At 46.9% G+C, this 26,308-nt stretch overlaps 1 protein-coding gene across 2 annotated transcripts; it reads left to right on the top strand.

Moving 5' to 3' along the window:
- The first annotated feature begins 3,998 nt into the window (after positions 1 to 3,998).
- TENT5C (terminal nucleotidyltransferase 5C) lies at positions 3,999 to 25,897 on the top strand. Of its 2 annotated transcripts, XM_032361610.1 has the most exons (3): positions 4,169 to 4,256; positions 5,892 to 6,014; positions 20,317 to 25,897. In XM_032361610.1, exon 3 carries the CDS (start codon positions 20,342 to 20,344, stop codon positions 21,515 to 21,517), a length of 1,176 nt encoding a protein of 391 aa, XP_032217501.1. In that variant the 5' UTR covers positions 4,169 to 4,256; positions 5,892 to 6,014; positions 20,317 to 20,341; the 3' UTR covers positions 21,518 to 25,897. The 2 variants fall into 2 exon arrangements, with proteins under 2 accessions (XP_032217502.1, XP_032217501.1); XM_032361611.1 differs by lacking the exon at positions 5,892 to 6,014 and having other exon boundaries at positions 3,999 to 4,256.
- The last annotated feature ends 411 nt before the right edge of the window (positions 25,898 to 26,308 follow it).

Raw genomic sequence — 26,308 nt, 5'->3', positions numbered from 1 at the left:
TTTTTAAACCATTTTGATTGGATGTATATTGGCAGGAGCTGGAATTTGGCAAGGAGGCTCCAGTAATCTTGGAAAGTTTCAGTATCTGGTTCTGTGTCCAATGGGCAATTACTTCCTGAGACTTCTTCCAGCTCTAGGATGCCAGAATTTTATGGGATAGAAAGAACACTTTTATGAAACAAAACAGACAAACAAAATTAGAAACAAAATTCGAGAAAAGTCAAGTAATGCCCCAGGAATAAAAAGGGGACTATATATGTGTATACACACACACACACACACACACACACACACATATACACATACACAAATTTATGAATAATCAATTTCTTTTCTGGCTCTTGGTTCTCCCCGCACCCTAATGGTCAAAGTTACCTACCAGTCAGGAAGATGAACAAAATTTTACCTCCACAAAGGCAGAACCAAACCATGCCAGATCAAATTCTAGATAAGAATTTCTGAACTGTGTTCTACCCTGCAGCTACTAATGCTAATGGTATTCACCAGATACTGGAAAAAATAGAAATGGTCCAAGAGTCAATGTAATACAAAATTTTGCATTAAGTTTATTGTGATCATGTATTCTGGGTTTTTCTGGCCATTCTGGATCCTAGTGGTTGCTTTGTTCTCTAAAATGAATTTTTCATTCAATTAATATTCATTCATTCATTCATTCATTCATTCAACAAAACTGCTTGGCACTGGTGCTGAGCTAATTGGATATCCAAATGGGAAAAAAAAAAAATACATCTTGACCTTTAACTGTAGAAAAAGTTAATTTGAGATGAATCATAGACCTAACTATGAAGGTAGCAATCAAGTTCCTAGAAGAAAACAAAGGTGATTATCTCTGTGAACTTAGACCAGGCAATGACTTCTTAAACAGGACATAAGAAAGCCCAAGTCCTAAAAGATAAGATTAACAAATTTAGACTTTTTTCAACTTAAATATTTCTGTTCGTCAAAAGATAACATTCAGAGAATGAAAAGAAAGTCACAGACTGGGAGGAGATATTTGTAATATTTATACAGGGCAAAGGACTTATACCCAGAATATGTAAGGAACTCTTACAGATCACTAAGATAAGACAACTCTCTGCAAATGGGCCAAAGACTTGAACAGACACTTCACTAAAAGGGCATCACATGGCCAATAGCATATAAAAAGTTGCTCGACATCACTAATCATCAGATAAATGTAAATTGAAATCATAAATACACACCCACTTTTTAAATTAAAAAGACCAATAATACCAATATTGGCAAAGATGTAGAGCAACCGGAAGTCTCATATCACTGGTTGGTATACAAATTGTTATACCACTTGAGTAAACTATTTGGCAGTATATTTAAAGCTTAATGTGTATACATTCTGTGATTCTGTAGTTCCAATTCTGAGTATAAATCCAACATAAAAGACATGTCTATGTAGGCCTGAGGGTACAGAGATTCAGTTATGCCCTATGAGTAAGCTCTGAGGATCTAATGTGCAGCATGGGGCCTATAAGTAATAATACTATATTATGTACCTGAAATTTGCAAAGGGAACTGATCTTAAGCATTTGTGCTACACATACACACACATTACCTATGCAAGGTAATCTATGTTAATTAGGTTGGTTGTGGCAATAATTTTACAATGTGTATCAAAACATTATGTATTACACCTTAAATATACAAAGTTTTTATTTTTCAACTACACCCCAATGAAGTTAGAAAAAGGAGCTAGTTTGTAACAGCTTCATTCAGGATAGACAAACACAATTTTTTTAATTATGTTATGTTAGTCACCATACAGTAGTACATCGTTAGTTTTTGATGTATTGTTCCATGATTCATTGTTTGCATATAACACCCAGTGCTCCATGCAATACATGGATACAACACCTATCACCAGGCTAACCCATCCACCCACACCCTTGCCCTCTAAAACCCTCAGTTTGTTTCCCAGAGTCCATAGTCTCTCATGGTTCATCTTCCCCTCTGATTTCTATCCCTCCCCTTCATTTTTCCCTTCCTTCTCCTAATATCCTCCATGCTATTCCTATGTTCCACAAATAAGTGAAATCGTATGATAATTGACTTTTTCTGCTTGACTTATTTCACTCAGCATAATCTCCTCCAGTTCCATCCATGTTGATGCAAAAGTTGAGTAATCATCCTTTTTGATGGCTGAGTAATATTCCATTGTATATATGGACCACATCTTCTTTATCTATTTGAGGATAGACAAAAACTTAATGTAACTCAAACATCCACTAATGGAATGAGTATATAAATTGTTGAATATTTACATAATTAAGTAATATACAATGGGAAAGAATGAGGCATTGTTACATGCAACAGAATGGATGAATATTATAGATACACTCCTAAGTGAAAGAAGCCAGATGCAAAAATGCACATGTATGTAATTCATCTACATCAAGTACAAACCCTGGAAAATTAATATATGGTGACCGAGGTCAGAATAGTGTTTACCCTTGAGGGACACTGAGTGTGAAGGGGCATGAGGAAGCTGGAGATGTTCTACATTTTCAGCTGGTTGGCAGGCACATGGGTGTACACATATGTAGAAAGTCATCATTGTGTACACACCAGCTTTGTGCATGCTACTGAATTTATACCTCAAAAAGTGAGAAAAAAATCAGTCCATCTATCCTGATTTCATGTCCAACAATAGAATCACTGTGACTAGCCCTACAAGCAGGCATACTGAAATCCTATCTCATCAACGTTCCAGGAGACCTCCCCCGCCCCCAGAGAGCTCTTGAGATCTTGGCAGAAACTGTTATTTCAGGCTGGGATGCAAGGAGAGGAATAGGGAAATACTGCATCTGGGAGGTAAACTTTTTCTCCACCACACAGTAGAGGATCAGTACAAGCTCCACAAATTTTTTTTTTTTAGATTTACTTATTTATTTGCCAGATAGAGATCACAAGTAGGCAGAGAGGCAGGCAGAGAGAGAGAGGAGGAAGCAGGCTCCCTGCCAAGCAGAGAACCTGATGCGGGGCTCGATCCCAGGACCCCGGGATCATGACCTGAGCGGAAGGCAGAGGCTTTAACCCACTGAGCCACCCAGGCGTCCCCATAAATGTTTTTGATAAATAACAACAGCTACTATTTGATATAAACAGCACTTAACACACACTTTGCATCAGACACTGCACTATTAGCTTCCATGTTCCTATTTAGTATTTATACAAGCCTAGAAAGCTGCTCTATCTTTACTCTTGTCATACAGGTGAGGAAAGAGATTTACGGAGGACTGGTTAAGTTCATTGCCCAAGGCCTTACAGACAGGTGGTGAGTTGAGATCCCAACCCAGATTGATCTGCGTTTAGAACCTGGACTCTAGGCCTCTTGCCATGGGCCGAGTGGGTGGTGCCCAAGCCCCGCTTGCATGTTATGTAACACGCGACATTTCCATTTCAAGCGGGGCCAAAGCTATCGCGGGTGCCCGCCTTGGCGACGGACTCCTTGAGGCCCGCGTCCCACTAACCGCACACAGGTGGTAACTGCAGGCAGAGAACCAACTGCGCCGGCCCTCTCCCCGATGGCCTCCAGGCAATTTGCTGGGGGGAAAGAGGAAGGCTCCCTTGGCTCAGAAACCATAAGTTCTTTTTCAGACTTCGAAACGCACGCCGGAGGTGGGTGTCGGGGTTTCATTCCCCAGTCCCAGAGAGAACCAACGCGAAAATCCCCAGAGAAGCAAAAGAAAAAAAGCAGGCCTGCGAGTGAGCTGGACGGAGATGGGAAGAGCTTGGGAAGAAGAGTTATATGATTGCAATGGCAGAAGAGCCTAGCGGAAAGTTGAGTCCCAGTAACTACGAAGTTGGCGCGGGGGGGTGGCCGGAGGGTCAACCCAGCCCCTCTCTGTTGCGCCTGCGCAGTGCTACCGCCTTGAGCGCCCCCGCCCCTTCCCGCCGCGGAAGGTTTACTCGTCTCTCGGCAACCATTCACCCGAGGAGCCAATCAGGGGGCACCTTTTGCCCTGCCCTCGCCGTCAGCGCCCAGGCGGAAGGATCCCGTGGGCGCTGGCTCCGCCCCACCCCGCCCCTCGCTCCCCTGGGAGGGAAGGCTTGGGGCGGGGGTGGGGGTGGGGGCGTGGTCATAGCCGTATAAGAACGGAGGGGGCGGCGGCGGGACCGTTCACTCGGTGCAGCTGCCTGGGGGCTGTAGTGACCGCGCCGCTCCTGCTGGGGGCTGCCCACGCCAAGGACCGGCCTCTGTCCTCTCCTCTTCCGCCTCCCAGGTGAGTACTCGGCCCCCTCCCCTGAAGGTGCTAGGATGCGGCGGCCCCAGAGAGCCGCGCGCTCCGCCTTCGGGGGTCTGTCCCCGCCGAGCGGAGCTCCTGTCCTCTCAGAGCCGGGTGGGGAGCCAGAGGGGAGGTACGGACAGGTGCCGGGCCGCGGTGCTCCCTTCCCTTCCCTTCCCTTCCCGCGGGGACATCCCCACACGCATCCCCCGCCCCCGAGGGCCAGGCGAGACGCCCTGAGAGGGAGCTACAACTTTCCAGAGACTTCGGCTGGGGCTTGGCAAACTTGGGCGAGTTCCTGCTCCGCGCGTCCCGCGGGGCTGCGCGCTGGCCGGCGCGGGCGGGGCGGCCGAAGAGCGAGTGATGGGGGCCTTCGGCCCCTTCCCGGTCTGCTGGCGGCCCCGCCGCCTCTTCCTTGCTTGCGCTCCCGCGGGCACGCACACCTCTGCAGGCCAGCCGAGCCCGAATTCGAATGCGGCGGTTTCGGGAGGCACAGTTGGAGACGCAGCGGTCAGGGGCTCCTCTAAGGCCGGGGAGGAGAGGGGCGCTTCCTCGGCTCGGCGCCAAGCCCTGGGTTTCGAGGTCAGGGCGGGGATCCCCAACTTTCTGTGGACTCACACTGGACTGTGGACACCGTAAGCAGCAAAGTGGTCCAGGCGAGTGACTCCCGCGCACTGCACTGCTCTTGGAAACTTCTTGGGAATACAGTGCCCTGTTCCTCCCCCTTTAGGAATGAAACTGGCTTACGGTGTAGACTAAAAGCCCTGACAGTGAGTTGGCGGGGCTAACGGTGCCGCGGGTGGCTGCCCTACATCTCAGAGGTGGGAGGGGAGGCGGAGGAGGGTGACGAACCTGACCGGGACAGGTTGGTAGCCTGTACCCCTAAACACGGGACGCAGATAGGAGAGAAAACAAAACTGCGCTGCCTCAAGCAAGGGAGGACTTCCGGAGTTTATCTGGAGAAGGAGAGCTCACCCATCCCGGCTAGACCCAACTGATAGATAAGGCTGGACCTCGCGGGAGGGATCAGATCAGTCCCCTTCCCCTTTTTTCCTGGAAAAAAGGCTTCTGCCGGGCTAAGTCCCTATCTTAGGTAGCAACCCGCTACCTTTTAAACTTTTTTTTTTTTTTTTTTTTTAATGGAGTTGTAACATGCAAGCCATGGAGTGCTTTACAGTTCTCTTATTACAGTCAGCGTTTATCAAGACTGTTGTAATCATCGGTATTGTGACAGTTGGTATTCAGGATATTTGGCAGATGGGTCAGGAACCTGAACCTCCCCAAGAAATCAAGTAAAGATTATTAAATTCTTCTAAGGTAGACTCCTGGCTTGGCCCAGCTGCCCTTCAAGGGGGTGGGGAGGGGTGGAGGATGAGAGTGGCCATTGTTGGCTACACTAACATTTCCACGGGAGTAACTTGGCAAGGAAGCCCACAAGGAAGCAAGCCAGGCAGCCTGGGGCTGCTTGGGTGTGTGGGGTGGGGGGAAGAGGGTAGGAGTGCTTACCAAGAACTGTGCTGTGTCTTAAATCCCCAAAGGTATTATTGAGGGAGTGAGACCCACACGTGAGACCCTGCCGTGGAAGGGGGTGGGTGGGGACTAGAGAATGCTGACTTTTCTCTTCGCTTTCAGGGAGGCAGTCTGGCTGGACCAGCAGGGGTTCTGTCCTTTGACATTCTTGTTTGTGAAGATGGAAAACTTAATATCTCTGGAGTCAAGCTTTTACTTGAGATAACTGAAACCTTGTGTCTTAAGGTATATCCATGTCTTTAGACTACATTTATACTCAATAAGGACTATTTTAGAGAGAAATTTTGGTATATTATATATAATTGTTCAGGTAGCTGTAGGGCGAGTCTCAGTAACATGATGTGAAAGTGAAGTTTAAAAAAGCCCCAATTTTTTTTTCCTCCTCTTAGCCAGGAGACCTCTAAATTGTTACCCAAAACAAAGGTCCCTCATTTCATGACCGTGTCTGTACCTAGAGCTTACTGCTGTACTCTCTATGTGGGGTTTCTTCCACAATACCTCCCTTGCATCCAGAGATTAAGTTGGGGTATCTCTAAAGGTAAGGGCGTGGATCTTGCCTATTTGTCAGATGGAGTGTGACTTAGCTGACCACCAGCAGATCTCCCTCCTTGGTTTGCTTGCCTGTGCTATGAGTACAGCAGCCCACGGAGATCCCATCCTGGGTTATAGAACCCCTCACCCCTGCGTTTCCCAGTATGCCCCACTTAGCCTATAGCCCCCAGTGTTCAAGGCCAGGGCAAATTGCACACATCTTGCACTACCCATCAAAGAACAGAGAAGTCCTCGTACTTCTGAAAATCCGAGGAACTGTTTAGCCATAAAGATAATGCAGAGTGGACTGTGGTGCCCTTGTTCTCCCAGTGCTGGTAATCGGACACATTTGCTACAAAGTTAGAAAATGACATGTTTTTTTAAACTGCTCAAGTAAGTAGTACCTTGTCTTCATCTTTCATCTCTGATCTATTGTGCTCCTGGGGCAGGTCACCGGAGAATGACAAGCCAAGAGCTCTGTGTGGTAAACCTTTTTGTGTTCCCAAGAGAAGTTGTGGAAGCCCAAGCCTAGTTTTATGAATTTAAGCTAAACTTGGGTTGTTGTTTGAGTTTCTTGGTCTCATGCCAGATCTCTGGGCTGCGTGCATTACTCTGTGTGTGTGTGTTTAGGGGTTAAAGGGAAGAAAGGCATAATCTGAGGGGTTACTTGGGATGAAACATTACTCTGGTTAGATAAGGTCCGTTGCTTTTTTTTATGATGTCACTGACGTACACAGGGCAATACAGAAAAATGTGTTGTGCCATCCTGGTGTTTTGGCTGTGGCCAGGCAAGCTGGCATAAACTATATTATGATGAGGCAGATTATGTGTTTAAACAAGCCAGTTGGGTCCGGCAGTAGAGCTGATCTCTTGTGATGCTTCCCAGACTTCTGGTCGCAATCCTTTTGATCCTTTCACTGCATGCATTAGAAAGAAGCTCATATTTGGAATTTAAGTGGTTTAGATGAAGCCTCTTTGCATAACCCAGATATGTAGGAAAGAGCCTTATGAACTGTTTAGAATCAATAGATTTTGTACAGCTGGGCCCCTCTAGTCTGCCCTAGAACTGTTTGCAGAACTTCTTGGAACAACAGGGAAAAAGGAATATGAAGAAGTAATTGCTGATGTTAAGTCACTCCATGTTGGAGATTTTTTAGTCTCGGCGCAGCCTTTTGGAGGCTTGGTCACTAAGCTGCATTGAGTATTGACTTCTTGGATGACTGTGATTGAGTCGGTAGTTAAGTGCTTCCCAGGCAGCGGTTGGTGCCAGGTGCTGAGGAGGCCAAGGCAGTGAGTGGTATGTAAAAAGGCCCATGGAAGCACTCTGGAGCTGGGATAGCTTCCTAACGTTCGGGCACTCGGGTTTTGCTTGTTTGTCTTAGTCTTCCTGTGAGCCCCAGGAAGGCAGGGCTTGGTGCTCCCTGCTGAATCCCTGGCGCCCGGAGCGGGGCCTGGGGCACAGAAGGTGCTCCTGTGAATTGGATACAGTTCTCTGCTGGCTTCAGCTGCCAGTCCTCTGAGCAGGGGAAGTCTTCTTTAGGTGGATTCATTCTGGTGGGCTAAAAGCCTGGGAGCTTTTTGACTGGGAAGCTCCCAGCCTAAGATGCCGGCTGGTTTCTGGGCCTTTTTCTAAATGGTGGCCTCCGTTTGGTAGGTCTGGAGCCGAGGGGCCGAGCCTGCAAATTGGCCGGCAGCTGAAGCTCCTTAAGCCCAGCTCCAACCCTGCTCTCTTCCAGCATTCCCCATCCTGCTCATCCTGCCCCTCCACCCCAACCCCAGCCTCACATGGCTCGCTCAGCCTTTCTCTCTCCAGTTCACTCGGCTGCTGGTTCTGCTGATCTTTTATCTTTTTCGCTTTTTGTTTCCCACTGCCATCACTGACCTGGTTCAGGGGCCTGTTGACAGCAGCTCCATGAGAGCAGCACGGGGCTCTTCTCCTGCCCCTGGCCAATTCCATATCCCATGCCCCTTAAACATCACCTGAAGAACTCCCAGAAACTGCCCATCCCTCCAGAAGCAAAGCTTCTTTTCAGGACCTGTCCCCTTCAGACCTTCTCTTCATTCTCCACCTCCCCTGGACGAGTCTTCCTGACCACCTTCCTTTGCCTCATAAAATTCATACTCAAAAGTTGGCACAAATCACTGCTCTTCCTTCCTTATCAGACTAGGTGTTGACCCAACTTTAGATCCTGAGGTCACCCCAGCTGCAGGTCCCCCATATCTCATTACCTATCTCTTTTTTTTGTTTTAAAAATTTTATTTATTTATTTGACAGAGAGCGAGATATCACAAGTAGGCAGAGAGGCACACAGAAGGAAGGGGGAAGCAGGCTCCCCGCTGAGCAGAGAGCCCAACGAGGGGCTCGATCCCAGGATCCTGAGATCCTGACCCAAGCCAAAGGCAGAGGCTTAACCTACTGAGCCACCCAGGCGCCCGGAATTACCCATCTCTTCACAGTTCTGCCGTGTATCTTGTTTTCTGTTTTCTGTTTCCACTTTCAAATCTTCTAGTGGATGAACATACAAAGTCCCATATCTGTTTCCATATTCACTCTCTGTGGGCCCATTTTGAGAAGAAAATCATTCACAAGTCTTGAACTGCATCTACTCCCTCATGTTGCCGTGTGGTTCTCTCCCCTGGCTTAGCCTTACCCGAGGGTGGGGGAACGGGGCATCCTCCACCTTGCCTGGCTGTCTACACCCTACCCCCAAGCCCACCCTCTTTATCCCTGACTTGTACCTATGGCCAAGGAGGTGGGCACTACAGCCAATGGACCCTGTGTGGTCTTGGCTAGTCAGGGCTCTCACACGGAGACAATGGCCAGGTGCCATGGTAGGAAGAATGCAGATCAAGGAGGAGAGATGAAGTGGATATAGAGTGAGCATGTGCCCCGAGTCCAGGCCCTGGTTGGGCTTGCTCAGCTGGGACCTCGTGTCCCAGGCCTGTCCTGGTCTCTCGCTTCCCTCCTCCCTGGCTCTGTGACCGTCTTGGGCTGTGAGGATACACCCCCACCTCTTTAGGCTTCGGTTTCCTCATTGTTATAAGGCCAGTGGACTGGTGCCATCCCGGAGAAATAGGAGAGACCCAGTTAAGTTCCTAGCAGTCATCCCATTGAAGAGTAAAAATAAACAGGTGAAACTCATTTTAATTACCTTATTTAAGCCCTCATAGCAAATGTTAGCCTCTCCATATATAATCAATATAACAAAAAGATTAAGGAGATACTTCCTTTTTTCTTTCTCCCCCTCCTACTGAGTTCTTGAAATCCAGAGTGTATTCCGTGTTCACAGCACGTCCCATGGTCTCAGTGTGGACTTGGCCCGTGTCAAGTGCTTAAGGGCCATGCGAAGCTTGTGGCTACAGTACTGAGTAGCACGGGTCCAGACCAGCTGCCCAGTGGCTCACTCTGCAGTTCTGATTCTGCATGAGTGGGAGGCAAGCATTAGCGGCAGGAGGTTATGGAAGGAGAGCATGAGTCTGGGCAGAGGTCTTTGTCTCTTGCTTACTAACAGATCGTCCGCTCCTAGAACAGCGACAGGAACATAGTAGGCACTCACATACCAGAAAGAACGAAAGGAAATTCTGTCATTGTGACCAACTTACTGCTAAGCATTCACCCTGTGAGTTAGGCCTGCCACTAAAACACAGGATATTTGATTCCTTGTCTGGTGCTCACTCTTACGTTTTCCTCCAGTTTCATAGAGCATAATCACCAGGTAATAGAATTTCAAAGAATTGCAGATGAAATCTTCTGACACTGGCAGGGGACCAGGGCTCAAGCAACTTATCAACAATTAAAATATATCAACAACTGAAATTTTGAAAATGCAAGAAGAAGGAACTTCCAAGTAACAGGTGTCTGTGAGCTGCCAAATGACAGCAACGCATGACTTGGCATATGCTAATTCAGTGATAATTATTCCTAGAGGACCATATCTGTGACCCGCACAGCTCCACACATGTAGAAATACCAAACACGGGTACTTGGCTGCCTGGTGCAGCTGGTACAGAAATAGGGACAGAAATATGTACCTCATGGTCTTGCCCCTTCACTTAAACATATGTGACTGTGTGTGTGTGTGTTTGTGTGTGTGTGTGTCTGTCTGTCTCAAGTGTGATAAGTGCTATACTTGAGCTTGGCCCTTTCCTGATAAGGCCCAGGGATGCTGCTAGGGATGGGACAGCAAGCTGAGGCCTGCCTTGTGGACATCTGATGCCTGCTCCAAGTTCTAAGCCAGAGGGTTAGGTGGTGTGTGACCCTTGATAAACCCTGGGGTCTGGCAGCCCTTAGACCCTGTGGACTGTATGGAAACTTAGCCATCCTTACGGTAAACAGCCTCCTAGGAATCGTTCTATTTTTCTCAGTCTAGTCAGTCTCAAAAATGGTGGGGGCCGGCTCTGACGATCTCTTTACATGAGTCAGACCAGTAACATCTCTGATTTAGAAAGAGGTATTTCGTAGGAGGAAGTGGGGCGCCAAGTTGCAACAGGGATTCTTTCCAGTTCAAGTGGTGTATGTAGCACTTAATATTGCTGACACTCTGGAAAAATCAGGACTTCTGTGCTTAGCTTCCATCTAAAGATGCCCGTGTGGTGACCTGGTTAATGTTTACACTTGCGACGATTTCAGGGTATTCCTTTAAGCCTGTGTACTTCTGCGGTGCCCCGTTACAGCATCTGGGCCTGTGTTTTGATTCTGTTTCATGCTGTTTGGCAGCCCCAGCATGAGCTCTTCCAGTGTTATCTCTCCAGCCACACTTGCTCAAGCATCCTATTTTGAAAGACGAGAAAGTGTTTTCTGCGTGGAGTTCTTGCAGGGTGGGTGCCTGCGGACAGAGCCCAATCTCTGATAACCATTAAGACCGTCTGTGGGCATCCGTGGGAAGCGAGAACTGGGGAGGGCCCCTCGAACTCAAAGCTGGCTGCAAAGCCAGGCGGCCCTGGGTTCTGGTGGCCCGCTTCTGCTTAAGTCCGGGGTTTCCCCTTCCTTCAGCTACGGTGGCACCGCAGCTGCCATGGGAATCATACCAGGTTTGGGGGCTGTGGCGCACGTGGGCATTCAGTGGCTGGGACACTCCTGATAACCCTGAGAAAATAGCTTGAGACCTCCAGCTGGACGTTCCCAAGCAGAGAGTGGGAACAGGCCAGCTGTGGGATTTCTGGTGTCACTGACTCAGGACTGTCTTCTCTGGGCAGAGCTCTGTGGCACGGTGCTGTTGTTTCTTTGAACAGAGGCAGAGTGTATTTGCGGGTGTTCTAGAAAAAGCTAACATGCAATATATGTTACTGGCCTTTTAAAAACAAGGCATTATTTAATCTGGTTCCTTTGCCCTGGGCTGTCTGCTAATGCAAACTCTCGCATGGACATTCACATGAAACTTAGCTGTGTGTCTTGGTTATCCGTACCATTTTCATGCATTTGGAGGCAGGGGAGTCTCCAGAATGTGGCCTCCTCCCTGGTGTGGGGGCTGGGCCCTGGCGAGGGGCTGGCTGCTTGGCAGACAGAGCCTTCCTCAGGCTGCCCCCTGGTCCTCTGTAACTCCTGGCCTTCCCCGTGCATTCGAGGATGGAGGGAGGACTTCTCTCCAGAAAGCCGCATCTAGATTGGAGCCTGGTCTTTCTCCTTGCTTCCCACTGTCTGCTGCTGCGTTTATAAGTCCCTGGTTCTCCTGGCTGCCCGGTTTGTTTCTCGAGGACGTAGGTATCTCAAGGGCCAAACTCTGTGCCATTGGAAAGGTGGCAGGTGTGCAGGCTTGGGTTAAGCACGTGCGTGTTTGTCGGGCTGTGCCAGGCAGTCCTGTGTTCGGCTCTGTTCCAGCTCCCTTTCCCGAGCCTGCCTGAGGGGTGTCCATCCCTGCTTGCAAACTTACCTACCTTCTTTCTGCAGCCCCAGTTGGGTTATCAGTTTCTGGGATCTAGAAAGCTGCCTTCTTGTCTGCAGAGTGTCCTGTTCTGTTGCTTTATCAGCAGATCAACACTGCCGATCTTCCAGCCAGCAGAGCGCATCCCCGCAGCTGTCCCCGCACTCTCTGAGAACCACTGCCTGGCAGCCTGGCTGGCATCCAGCTGCTCCATCCAAGGGAGCAACCTGGGCCTCCACCTTCCAGCCCTTGCTCTTTTAAAACCCGAGCGTAATGATGAGCATTTCTGTACAAAATTACCTTCCATTCTGCTGGATTCCAGCCAGATCCAGCTATGGATCCTTGAAGCCATGATAATCCCGAGGGGGAGGGTCTCTGTGCTAACAGCTCTGAGGTACTCACGCTTGGGACTGCTTCTGCCTTGCCTCCGGCACCTGCCATCTAGCCTGCCTCACTTGGGGGCCTTAGTGCATCTAGCCACCTGCCTTCCTATCCCGCCATCCTATAAAAAACCTCCTTACCTTTCACCTCTTTCCCTCCACTTATTGCTGGCTAGTTTTTACAACTACCAGAGCAGCTAGCTTCTCTTCCAAGCCCCACGCACACCCCAACACTTGCACTCAAACTATCCACCCCCTAGAAAGTCCTTCAGTTCCATTTGTGCCACTTCCCAGCGGGTCATCCTTGGACAGTTAACAACCTCTTTGTTCCCCAGTCCCCTTTCCTGTCAAGCAGGGGTAATAGTAGTGTTGGTTGATCCAGGTAAAGCTGGATCAGATAGAGTTTGGTGGTTCATGTTAGGGCCCCTGGCTAGACCTTGAGTCACATTTGGTCTGTCCCCTCAGAAAGAGGGCCTGGAGGGCTAGGAACCTGCTGGCACCTGCTGGAGCTTCTGAGGTAGGGAGGCATTGGTTTCTGAGTAGATCGTGTTGGTAAGATGTTTGTGTTATGAAACAGCTGATGTGCCTCCCCATTGAGAAATAGGATTTCCCACACCATGGGCAATGAATTGCCTTTTCTGGTGCCTCTCTGAGAGGCGCCTCTAAAGACACCTTGGGCATCGTCGAGGATGAACACTGACTCATGTCCTTTGTTCAGCTGGAATCTTCTCTAACGTGGGCCGTGAAAGGTGATTGGTTCAAGCTTTGCTCTTCTCCGTGTATGTGGTGGGGATAAAGTGTCACTGTTACGGGGGTAACTTTCTTCTTTTCTGGGTAGGACAAATACAGTCTCTGTTTTAGAGGATCACTGTTGTCGCAGCAAGAACTGGTGATCTCAGGGCACCTGTGGGCTTGTGACAGGAGCCTCTGCCCTCTCCCCTCCTCCCACCCTGCCAGTGGCCGAGCGAGTTCGGTGGGAACTGTTGCCAGTTCCAAGTGTTTGAAATTGGCTCCAGAGTTGAGGATCCAGGGGTCAATTCACTTAATCTTTTCTGATCCTTATTCCTTAATTTGTGCAGAAGGAACTGTTGTACCTTCCTCAGAGTGCTTGTGAGGATGAAACAGGAATTGACGTGAAGGGGCTTATGCTATATACCCTTTCTTTTGCACACACATCTGCACCTTCATTTTACAGGAGCAGTAAGGCCCAGAGTTGTGGTTCTCATCCGCCTGGGTTGCTGAAAGAATTGGTAGGCTAGAAGAGTATGGTGTAGGTGCCAGCCTCCTTCACTTCTGATTAAACGCTCCAGGTTTTTATATGCAATAAGTAGTTTTTTTTCCCCCCTGAAAATACCCTCTGTGGTATACTGGAAGGGGAAGAGTTTGTGTGGAAGATGCCTGCCTCAGGTGCATGGGTCCCCTCTCAGCCCGGAGCTAAGGACAGCAAGTGTCTTTGTTGTGGATACACACCACCTGTAGTCTGTCACCAGGCTTAGTCCATTGCCCATGGCTCGGTCTCTTACCTTGAGCCTCAGAAGTGTTCCTAGGAAGGTCCAGGCTTTTGAGGTAACATCCAGAAATCGTAAAAGGAAATGTCATCAAAGGAATGTTGAAACGTGTTCGAGTTTCTTTTGTATTCTTAAACCCCAGCAGGGTCAGAGGAAGAGGGTGGTGCTCAGTTGTCTCTGGAGGGGATGGAGGGCTGCCATAGCCGAGAGCCTCCGTTCACACCTCAGCATTTCCATGAAAGCTCTGGCACAGTAGCTTTTAGAGCTTTCTCGTGAAATACCGCAGACTAAGACTTACATACACATTGTCCTTAACTTTGCAGGTGGACATTTCCACAGGTACTGAGAACTCTTTGGACAGTGTCTATGTCTAATACCTGGTACAAATAGGAATCAGTGTTGATCCGACCTAAGCCCTTGAACTTAAGACCCAGAAGTATTACGTGGGCTCTTCACGCCCATCTCTAGCTTGTCTGCCTGTCTGTCCAGCTGGCCCACCTTGAGTCCCCTCATGGTTTCATAGCCTCTGTCACTCTTATTTCTGGGCTCTAGACAAGCTAAGAAGCAGGACTAGAAATAGCTTTCTCTTTCTTTTTCTTTTTCCTATTTTCTTTTCAGTTAGGGCTTAATCATAGGTTTTCAGCTCAACCTGCCTTTGAGGGCCTCGGTCCCAGGCCATAGGAATCAAAGGTAAGTTAGAGGTGAACTTGTCCTTAGGGAATATGGTTTATTCTTCTTTGGCTTGGTCAGTCTTTTCCTCTCCCCTTTTTCTGCCATTCCTGCAAACCTGTCTTCTTTCAATGTGCACATTCTAGCCTTCTGCTGAAGCCAGATGATAGAAGAAAAGGGAATTCAGGGGGCACCTGCAGTGGTTAGTCGTCACAAATCCAACTTTTTAGGAGATTAAGTACTTGAACTGAGTAGACAGACAGTCATCCTCACTTGTAAAATGGTGCCTAAATTTCCAAATCAGTGAGAAATCCTGGTTCCTACCTTGCCCACTTTCTGCTGTGCAGAATATAATATGAAACCGCTTCTCAGTCAGTTAAAGGAAAATCAAACACTAGTTTGAATTTACCAGACTTCACATGAATTTTGTTTTCTAGTCATCATTTTGTTACTTCTGCTAACCAGAATTTGTCTGTCTTTAACCTGGGCCTTTCTTGAGTTGAGAATGTGTTCCACAGGATTCTTTTATATGCAGATTATAACATTGTTGATCTCAAGTGGTTAATTAAAACTCCAACTGTTACACTAAGCTCTGGTGTGTTATCTAAGCCCTCAGGGCCTATGACTTGGATTTATTCTAGCAATACCAGTGATTGTTGGAGTCACTAAAAAAAAAAATGTACTTTTGATATTTGGAATTGTTTGGATGGGAGAGAGAGAACAAAGAATTCCTTTGTAATCATCATCAGTAACTTATTTTGGGCCCTTCTAATGGGCTAAGTGCTGACTATGAACCCAGCCTAAATTTGAGCCTTCAGTAGCTTGAGCTCTTCCGTATCTAAGGCATAGTAAACTGGAAGAATTAAGAACTACACCACATTTCTCATTTGTCATGTTCTACAACATGCTTTTATATGAGCTACTTTTTTCTAAAAGTGAACTCCATTGTTCTTATGATTGTCAGAAGGACTTGGTACCCAAGAGGCCAAACACAGGCATCCCAGGTTCCTGGTAAAGTGCTGATTGCATTTATTAAGTTTCTTGCAACTGTAGCCAGTAATCAACATAACAGCACCATGAGGGTCACTACCATATGTCTGAACTGAGAAATAGCCATGCCTATAAACCTACAAAAAGCCACTTTGGGATAACAAACATAGGGTCTAGATTAGGCAGATTATCCATTATTTTCAAAGTCTGGAGGATTTTTGACAAACAATGGACATATTCTATTAAACAGTAGAGAAGTAGAAACTTGACCAAAAACCATTCTAGGGGAAAAACAGGGACCAGTCCCTCCTCCCCACCTGCCCCCAGAGATCCACATTGAAGTCTCGGAGGGGAAGCTTCTATGTTTATTTGATTTGGGGACAGAGTTGGCGGGGAGTGATAGGAAAGAACTAAATAAGGCAGCAGATGAGTTAGAAGGCTTGTGGGGGAGAGGTTTTCAGACATGTTTCATAAGATTTTAACTATTCAATTAATACACATATAGGTTTTCAATTCAAAAAGGATAATATAAGTTTCCTTTGTCCCGTCTCCCAGTCTAGAGCGGGTATTTGGTATAGGTCGAATTACTTGTGTTTCCTTCCAGGAATCTGTAGAAATGTACAAGTGTGGGCTTGTGCTTTTACACAAGCAGTGTTGGTTTTTTATGAATAAATCTTGACTAGCATTTCCCATTCTTATAGATAGAGAGCCACCTCCATTCTTTGGGACAACTCCATGCAATCGTATACTGTTGTCCACACGCATTGTCATTCACCTTCCACTGATGACTCTGTAGCTTTACAAATAATTCTCCAGGGACTAGCCTTGTGCGTACTTGCCAGCATACCTGGAGGATAAAATCAGAAGTAGATTTCTTCAAAGTAGAATTGATATAAAGAGTACATTCATTTAAAATTGAGAGTCCCACACTGTTCTTTAGAGAGAACCTACGGGCAGTGTGCCAACGGGTGTCTGCTTCTTGATTGCTGTCATTCTGATAGGTAAGAATGATTCGGTGAAATTTTAATATGCCCATCCTTTAAGGTAAGGTTGAATGTGTTGTGTATCTGAGCCACGGTTCATGTATTTTTCCCCTTCTTCTGTTGGGGTGCTGTTCTTTCTGACCTGTAGGAGCTCATTCTTCATTATTAAGATAAGTACTTTGCCTCACGCTGCAAATAGTTTCCTAGTGTTGCCTTTCTGCCTTCGTTATGGTATTTTTACCATGTAGATATTTTTATTTTCCTGTATCAAAAGTTTGACTTTTATGTTTTATGTGATTCAGAAAAGACTGCCTGCTCTTCATTTGTGTATATAAATTCCATGTTTCCCCAGAACTCTTAGGGTTTTTCCTCTTATGCTAAAGTCTTTAATTCGTCCATCTAGAGCTTAGTTTGGCACAAGACAAGGAGCCACCTTGTTTATTTTTTTTTAAATGTAGATCACTATCTACATGTCTAAACTTTTTGTCTCTACTATTTTGAAATGCCTCCATTATTATATATGAAATCCTTCATGTATTACATTTTATTTCTAGATTTTAAAAATTCTATTCCAAAAATCTGTCTTTTTGTACCAATACCATGCTCTTTCAATTATTTTGTCTTCATAATATCTCTTATGGGGCTGATATGTACATCATTCTTGTTTCTCATAACATTTCTGGCCATTCCTGCCCCTCCTCCCATATGAACCTTACAGATTTTCAATCTAAAACAGATTCTAACTTTGAACCTACTACAAGTTTAGAGATTCGAAAATATATGAAAGGTCTCGTACTCTGATCATCTTCTCGCCCCACTCCATCCCTAGAGAAGAAAATGATAGCTTCCATCACATTCTCACTGGTATTAAACGTTCCTCCTCTAAGAACTACTGTTTTAAAGGTGGGAATAGTTCTGACTTTAATTTTAAAATGTCTTTTTTTCCTTACAATTCCTTTATTTTTTTTTAAAAGATTTTATTTATTTATTTGACAGAGAGAGAGATCACAAGTAGGCAGAGAGGCAGGCAGAGAGAGAGGGGGAAGCAGGCTCCCCGCTGAGCAGAGGGCCCCATGCGGGGCTCAATCCCAGGACCCTGAGATCATGACCTGAGCTGAAGGCAGAGACTTAACCCACTGAGCCACCCAGGCACCCCTCTTACAACTCCTTTAAAAAAAAAAAAAGAAAAGAAAAGAAAAGAAAAGATATGAGTCAAAAGTCATTCCTGTCGTTATTTTCTTCTGCAACATTACTGAGGTTCTTCCGAGAGATACTCCTAAAATTAATTGTTCTTTCTCTTCCAAGTTTTGATTCAATTGCTACTGCTCTGTCACTGTGACTTCTCACACCTGTATTGTAAATATGAGACTTGGTAGCATAATGTCAGGTGGTACACAGGGAGAGAAGGTTGTGTTCTTATGGGGAGATCAACATGCCTGATAGAAAGCTGTGTCACCGAATCATAGATAGTTTAGCTGTATCTTAAGACAAAGCTAGAGCCATACCTCTTTGCAGTCATTTGGACTTAATTGTGCAGTGCCCTGTGTAATAGGCACAGTGTACCGTATGCTGATCATAAAAGGGCCTACAAAGAACCAAATGTACATAGAGCACATTAAAAAGATGTTTTAAGTCTGACTTGAAGCCAAATGCTAGCCACAGTGAGCATGAAGTATTTTACCACAAATTTTGCTTCTAATCCTTACCCTAGGCATGCTTTGGTAGAATGATCTAGAGAGCCTAGAGCTTTTTAACACTGTCCAAACAGGTTTGAAAGGAAACTTATCTGCCCCTTGGCAAGCATTCTTCTGTAGCAAGCATGGGAGGGCTCAAGATTGGTCTTCCTAGAGCCTACTGGGATCATGTGACCACCCTTCCTGTTGCTGGCTAAACACATTCATCCCTTCAACCTTCAACCCCTTCAAACTCCCTAAAGGGAGCCTGTGCTCTTGCTTGAGAGGTACCTGATGGCCAGACTGGACAATTTGCTAGGTCTTGGTTGCACATTGCCTTCTGGCCCTCAATCCTAGCCCAGAGCTCATGTTTCCTTTGTGTCACCTTATGTCCCCTCCCCATAAGTGAACTCTTCTGTGGCCTTCTTTTTCACCCTAATCAAGGGACACTGCTTTCTTCTACCTTTTATATTCCATTTTCTTTGTACCACACACTGTCTTTTGTTGCTACATTGTGTTCTCACCCACTTTCTTAACTGCCAGCTCCTGGAAAGCTTGTCTGGGGATGTCCAGTGGTGCCCCCCAACACTGACTGACAACCTTCACCATCACTGTGAGCGATTATGTCAGGCGAGGATCTCTGGGAGCAGTGCAAAGCTTAAAACCTGAGTTGGAACCGCAGGACAGGGATGGAGGGTGTGTGTTCAAGGGCAGTGGTTTCCAAACAGTGAAACTGCAGCAGTGGTTGGGATGGGTTTTGTGTGTGCCTAGCCAGTCAGGAAGGCTAATGGCAAGACTCTGTGCTCACACCAAAGTGTGAGGATAGCACCTTGACATTTTATTTCGGCTCTTAACGTCTGTCCAGCTCATGTTTGACCCACGTGGATCCACAAGCACCTTGACTTTCTAATACGGCAGTGTTTGTTTTTACACATTAGGATTTCCAGGGATCTGTTGTATTTTATTTTCTGAAACGTATCACTTGGTTGAAAATTACTTTGGTAGCTATGGTTCTAGCAAGTGAAGTGTGAGACGGGATGTTTTTCTCCTAGTACTGATACTGAGGGCTCTCTTGATTCTCCTTAGGTAGCCTTGAGGTGTACTAGATTTCAAAATACAGTGAGAAGATCGCACTGCCCTGAGGAAGTTTTCCATGTCCCATGGAGGGCCCTCTTTGCTGGCAGAGCTGTTGCACCACAGAGCTGACCCACGCCTGTGTTGCCAGGAATCCTGTCATCCAGACAGCTCCCTGGTGTCCCACTCTGGATACTGGAGGTGCTGGTTACATCACCGACTGCTCCCATGAGGGAAAAGGATGTGGGGTTCTTGCCAGCAAGATATCTGTGCACCTGGTCTAGCAGGACGGGTCTGACTTCCTGTCCTCAGTGTGGTTGTGGCCCAGAGCTGAATCTTCCTGTCTCCATGGGGTGAAGGAAGTCTTTTCCTGGGAGGGGGGCACGGGGTGTGTGTCTTGTGTTCAGGCTGTCAGGGTGGTAGCTTAGGTATCAGCCAGTTCAAGATGTAGGTAGGCATGCAAAGGCTGGAGAGGGAATTCTGTGAAGAACAAGAATTAGCCAGACTGCTAGGCCTTCTACTGAGGAATGTGTGTGGGTTACTTTGTTTTAGAAATCTGTCTACTTCCTTTCACACGAACCACCCTCCTGCAGACAAAACAATCAAAGAAGCCGGCCCCACATAAAACAAAATTTCGAAGCAGAGGGTGGGTTTCTGTGTATGTCGTCCTCCCTCTGCGCACAAAGCCTCTCCCACCTGTGAGCTGTACCCCTCACAGCAGCACCCAACCGTGGGCCCCTGTTGTCGCTTTGGGCGGGAAAATGGTCAGAGAGCCTGGAGCATCTGCCCTGAGTCCCTCGGGCTGCTTGGCCATGTACAAGTGAGTCCTAACTCTGTTTCTCGCCCCCTCCCTTTCAGTTTCCCTGCGAGCACGCCCCCCAAGATGGCAGAGGAGAGCAGCAACACCAGGGACTGCATGTCCTTCAGCGTGCTCAACTGGGATCAGGTGAGCCGGCTGCATGAGGTCCTGACCGAGGTCGTCCCCATCCACGGACGAGGCAACTTTCCAACCTTGGAGATAACACTGAAGGACATCGTCCAGACCGTGCGCAGCCGACTGGAGGAGGCGGGCATCAGAGTGCAGGACGTCCGGCTGAACGGCTCCGCCGCAGGCCACGTCCTGGTCAAAGACAACGGCCTGGGTTGTAAAGACCTGGACCTGATCTTTCACGTGGCTCTTCCCACGGAGGCCGAATTTCAGCTGGTCAGGGACGTGGTGCTGTGCTCCCTTCTGAACTTCCTGCCGGAGGGCGTGAACAAGCTCAAAATCAGCCCGGTCACTCTGAAGGAGGCGTACGTGCAGAAGCTGGTGAAGGTGTGCACGGACACGGACCGCTGGAGCCTGATCTCCCTCTCCAACAAGAACGGCAAGAACGTGGAGCTCAAGTTCGTCGACTCCATCCGGCGCCAGTTTGAGTTCAGCGTGGACTCCTTTCAGATCATTCTGGACTCCCTGCTCTTCTTCTACGACTGCTCCAGCAGCCCCATCTCTGAGCACGTCCACCCCACGGTGATCGGGGAGAGCATGTACGGGGACTTCGAGGAAGCCTTCGACCACCTGCAGAACAGACTGATTGCCACCAAGAACCCCGAAGAGATCAGGGGCGGGGGACTGCTCAAGTACAGCAACCTCCTCGTGCGGGACTTCCGGCCCACGGACCAGGAAGAGATCAAAACTCTCGAGCGTTACATGTGCTCCAGGTTCTTCATCGACTTCCCGGACATCCTCGAACAGCAAAGGAAGCTGGAGACCTACCTTCAAAACCACTTTGCCGAAGAAGAGAGGAGCAAGTATGACTACCTCATGATCCTTCGCAGGGTTGTGAACGAGAGCACCGTGTGCCTCATGGGGCACGAGCGGAGGCAGACCCTGAACCTCATCTCCCTCCTGGCCTTGCGCGTGCTGGCGGAACAAAACATCATCCCCAACGCCACCAACGTCACCTGTTACTACCAGCCAGCTCCCTATGTCAGTGACGGCAACTTCAACAACTACTACGTGGCCCACCCTCCAGTCACCTACAGTCAGCCGTACCCTACATGGCTGCCCTGTAGCTAAGCTTGAGACCTGAGGGCTTACACAGTGGGAACCCCAATAGGGCAAAGGCTCTCAGGGAAGGGAGCCTCCTTCTAGGTGTAGGTGTTTGGCTTTTAAAGGGGAACTCAGCTCTGATTCTGCTCTTTTTTTTCTTTGTGCACCCATTGGAATGGGTCTACAGTCTATCATGAGCCAACCCTGAAGGGACCCGTTATTCCAGTGCCACTTTGGAAAATGCTATAGGAAGGACGACCTCTCCACATCTTTCCAGGATAGACACTAACACGCCATGTCCCCAACACACGCACGGGGAGATTGGAGCTCCGTGCACTAATGGAATCTGGGAGAAAGCTTGGGCAGTGTCTCTTCTCACTCAAGCCTAGAGTAGGCTCTGTTGGCCCTCATGGGATTCTCACCTGTTCTATGAGAGTTGTGGTTGCAGTCTATTTTCTTGTACCAATTTTAGCCAGGCAGCAAATGGTGGACATGAGTGTGGTCTCATGACTTCATTTTTGTTCAAGGGACTGAAATGCTTATGTTTATTCCCTGTTAGCAGAGCTGAGGGTTTCTTTCCTGAACAAACCAAAGCTGGTAGCTGGAGAATTGAGATCTGGTTGACAGTGGTTTATGGTTTAGATGCTGTGCTCTCACGAGGAATCGTGAGATATTGCTGAGGGAATAAAAAATGACCTTTGCTTGAAATGTAACTTGAAAACAAAATAAAATGTGGAACATAATGTTAAAGCAGAATTGTGGTGATGGCAGGGTGGGGGAGGGGGTGATAGTAAATAGGAAACGTGAATGTTCAGTTTTTTTTTTTTTCTTTAAGGAATTCTTATTGAATGACACTCCCCCCCCCCCTTCCCTTAGCTCATCACTTTAGTTTTGCTCTTCCTAAGACTAAGGATTGTGCTGAGTCTAGAGTCCTAGTAATAGCCGATGTGAGAGGGTCTTCCCATGTTTTAATTGGAAACCTGTTTTGGTCACATTCCCAGTATGACAAGCTGTTTTTCTGGAGTACCGTGGCTGATTCTTTTTTGTTTGTTTTTATTCTTTCTTCAAAAAATAGTGATTTCTTCTCCAGGCTGTTTTTGGGCTGCAGATCAATTCAGGATTTTCAGTAGAAAGGAATGACCTGTGGAATGGCCTGCTGTTGTGGGCAGAGTTCTCTGGCTCACGATTGCTTTGGAATTGAACCCGCTGTCCCTCTGCTGTGTGCAAGGTGGATGTTTAGGGCTCATTTGGGCTTGGCGTGCACTGGAGCTTCCAGGGCTCCTTGAATGATTAATTCTGGGGGATTTGGGGAAGAATGAAGTAAATGGAGAATGGTCGTCCTTATTCTGGTAGACTTGACCATACTTGTGTCTGTTGTGCACTTTAGAAGGAAAGCAGTGTTAATCTCCAGTCCAAAGCAAGCTGGGTAAATGGGAGAGTTCTAGGCTACTGCTTTCCCAGTCATTCAAATAAGGAAATTTTTGTGTTTTGAAACTTTTCTGGGATCTCTTAGGAAGCATCGCTCTAGGGTATTGAGGGCAGAGGAACTCAGTATGGCCAGCCAGCTTGGTCTATAAAGTGATTTCATCAAATCCATGCTCCTGGTTTTTTCCTTCCTTCCGTGGCCAGAAACCCCCAAGCCCTGAGTGATTGCTTTCCTTTTTCCTTGCCTTACACAATGAAGATACTTTAAAAAAGAAAGGCTTAGCAGAAAACAAGTGGTTTCCCTTTTTCTGAAGATGGTATTTTCAGGGTTTTTTTTGGGAATGTGAGGTCTTGGTCCTCTTAAAAGCAGATAGGGCGTGACTGAGCCTCAGGGTCCAGCTGGTATCCGTGTTGTGTTACATTAGGTGAATAGAATCCACTTCTGTGTGTAAGTGACCGGCTCCGGTTTGCCTGTGAACCGTAGTTACATTTGAATGCTCTGGCTTTGAGTCTAGGCTAGTTCCATACTGAGGGGGTGCCCAGCATGCTTCAGGGTTAAAAGGGGGGAATGAAGAATGAACCCTAACTTTAAAAACTATGTACTCATCCATAACATTAAAAGGCTGCCATTGTGGTCTAAGGGCAACATCTTTGTGCAAAACTGACAGATCTGATTAACTAAAACTTTGAGATGTGATGAAGCCACCAACATAAACACTTGCTTACAGAAGTCAGTATTGCTCCTACTAGAAGGCTTGAGGATCAGGGTGATGAGGCTCCAGATGAAGATAAAATCAGAACCATATCAAGTAATTAAATTTCCACTTTGCCCTTGGAGTTTTTTCTGCTTATATGTGTGTGTGTGTGTGTGTGTGTGGCTTTTTTTTTTTTTTCCTTCTTTTGCTGTTACTAGTTGTCCTCTGAGGATGAAGGGAAGCCCAGAAATGGTTAGAAATTCCCAGTCAACCCCCTACCCCCTGCACCAGTTCTTTACCACCATTGCACCATGACCATCTTAGTGCAATCTGTTCACCTGAAGTTCTTAGTCAGCCCTGCCATTTGGGAGTTTGAAAGTAGACACGTGTTCTAGAATGTTCTACTACATCAGGGTAAAAAGCTGCACTGACCAAAGCTGAGCTTTTAAAACATCTCCCTGGTCCAGTGGTGTCTCTACCTGCTCTGCAAGGCCTTTGCCGGCCTCAGAATAGATTGGATAACCTTGAATTTCAGGTGTTTGGAAATTCCAGCTGAAACCTGCCTTTCATGCTGCTCACACAAGCACCAGGTCCCCTGAACTGGTACTGAGACCTGTGGTTCCTCTTTTTTGTGTGTTGAGTAACATGAAACTTGGCAGTGGTCAAGGGCACTAAAGTTCAAGTACAAATTCTAATATAAATCTAAGCAGTCTCATTTGCTTCAGGACTCTGAAGTTCTCTAATGCTTTTTGCAAGTATGCAGCTTGTTTTCCTGGCCTGCTTCTTGGAATCCATTTGAGCGGCAGTGAGATTAAAACAGTACCGTTTCCCCTCGTGTTGGCGGAAAGGCACAGCCTGAATTCCTGGCCTTAGGCTTCAGTCTCACCCTCACATTTTACTTTGGCAGTAAGACACGATTCCTCACTCAACTTCAGCTCTGAAACGAAACTCTCTATCACGGACACCTTCCAAAGAAGGTTCCTGCTAAGTCCATGTGGGCTAGGGTGTTGCCCACACCTGGGAGCACCTGGCAGCTGGGGAGAATCGGGGAGGAAAGATGCTGGGGCCCTGCTGTGTGCTGACAGATGTGGTTTGGTGTTCAAGTTCTCCCCTCTCTGCCCCTCACCTGATCTTTTTCCCCAGGGATTTGAGTTACTGCAAGCTGTGTATAAACCCATGTTTTGTGGTGACATACTAATAATCACATCACATTAATAATCACAGTGCCCCGAATCTGCTTATCCTTCTGCCTCCCTTAGAGCACTAGCTCCTTCCCTTCATGGTAGGTTGGGATTTTAACTAGCACCGCTTTGTTAACTTTGGGAAATGGTGCCACTTGAGAGTGACTTCCTCAGTTTAGGAATACCTTCTTTCTAGTGAACTTGCTAGTACTGCTGCCTGGTTTCGGGATGCTCCTAGATTCTGGGCTCAGATATATTGCTAGTTAATCCACCTGTGGGAAGAGACCCTGTAGCTCCCCAGGGCCATGATTTCCTGGGTATCACTCTGGGGCTCTCTCTGAAGGAGAACCCATCTGTTGGATTCTGTAAGGTGAAGGACTCCTGTTTGCCAGGGTTGGAGTCCGATCCTTAATCTGGCAGAGACCAGGATGTCGCAGCTCATTCTGGAACCTACTCAAGTTTAGCCAATTACTTTCAGAGGACCAAGGGAGGATGGGTTTTAAAGACCTGGCAACTTTTCAGGATTACTTGTGGAGACTCCTGAAGGTGAGGATCAGGAAAGAACAAGTGTTTTTGTTTTTGTTTTGTTTTGGTGAGTTTTCAATCTTGTTTACCTATCACTTTTTCAAAAATAGTTTAAGTGTAAGCTAAAGAAAATGCTTGGAGGTTTGCCTAGGCTGGTGAGAGTTGGTAAAAATTGTCATGTGTGTTTGTATAGGAAGGGGAGAAGATGGTCCACTAAAGAGGAAGTTGTTAAATAATATGGATATGTGGGCGTTTTAAAACTCAAGTCATCTGGTCTCCACCCCCCCAAAGGATTAAAAAAAGAGAGCTGCTTTAGGAAAATTAAGAGTATGTATCCAGTCATTTCCAAATTAATAAAGATGAAAAGTAAGATACTCATTAGACTGAATTGGAAACATTTTGTTATTCTCGATTTGCCTTTGAGATACAAATTTCTTAGTGATGCCTACAATATGTGAGGCTTCCTCTTTGGTGTGATGTTGCTGACCTTCCTATGTGATGAAGGTGAAATCACTTGTCAATGCAAACTGTATTAGAAGTTGATGAAATAAAGCTTTGAGTTTGAGAAATAAAGATATATTTAAAAAAAAAAAAACCAAACCCCAAAACCTCACCTGTTATGGTCATTTCTCCATGTCTCAACAGTGAACTTGTTTTAGGTTTCAGGAAACATGTTGCATGGCGGGGTCGGGGAGGGGTCAGTTAATAACATTCTTAGCCTTAGATATTTCTCTGAGAGATGGTGCTTTCTCTGGGGGAAGAGGTGTGTGCTCACCTTAAGGACTGTAATTCCCTTCACATCTGGGCTCTTCCCCAAGGTGCATTAAAGTGCATTCCCCAAGTGATTTAAACTGAGTTGCATTTATTGACCCCAGTCTCTTGGCTAATGCCTACATCAGGGGTATAGTCCTGGAATCTGCCTTCGCTGGCATCTTGTTTGATTTGGCATTAAAGACTAGGTTCTCTTGACCTTGATCTTGGCCCCAAACCCA

This window comes from Mustela erminea, chromosome 10, assembly GCF_009829155.1.
Source record: "Mustela erminea isolate mMusErm1 chromosome 10, mMusErm1.Pri, whole genome shotgun sequence".
Lineage (NCBI taxonomy): Eukaryota > Metazoa > Chordata > Mammalia > Carnivora > Mustelidae > Mustela > Mustela erminea.
The sequence above is the reverse complement of the archived record's forward strand: the minus strand, read 5'-3'. Positions and strand labels throughout refer to the sequence as shown.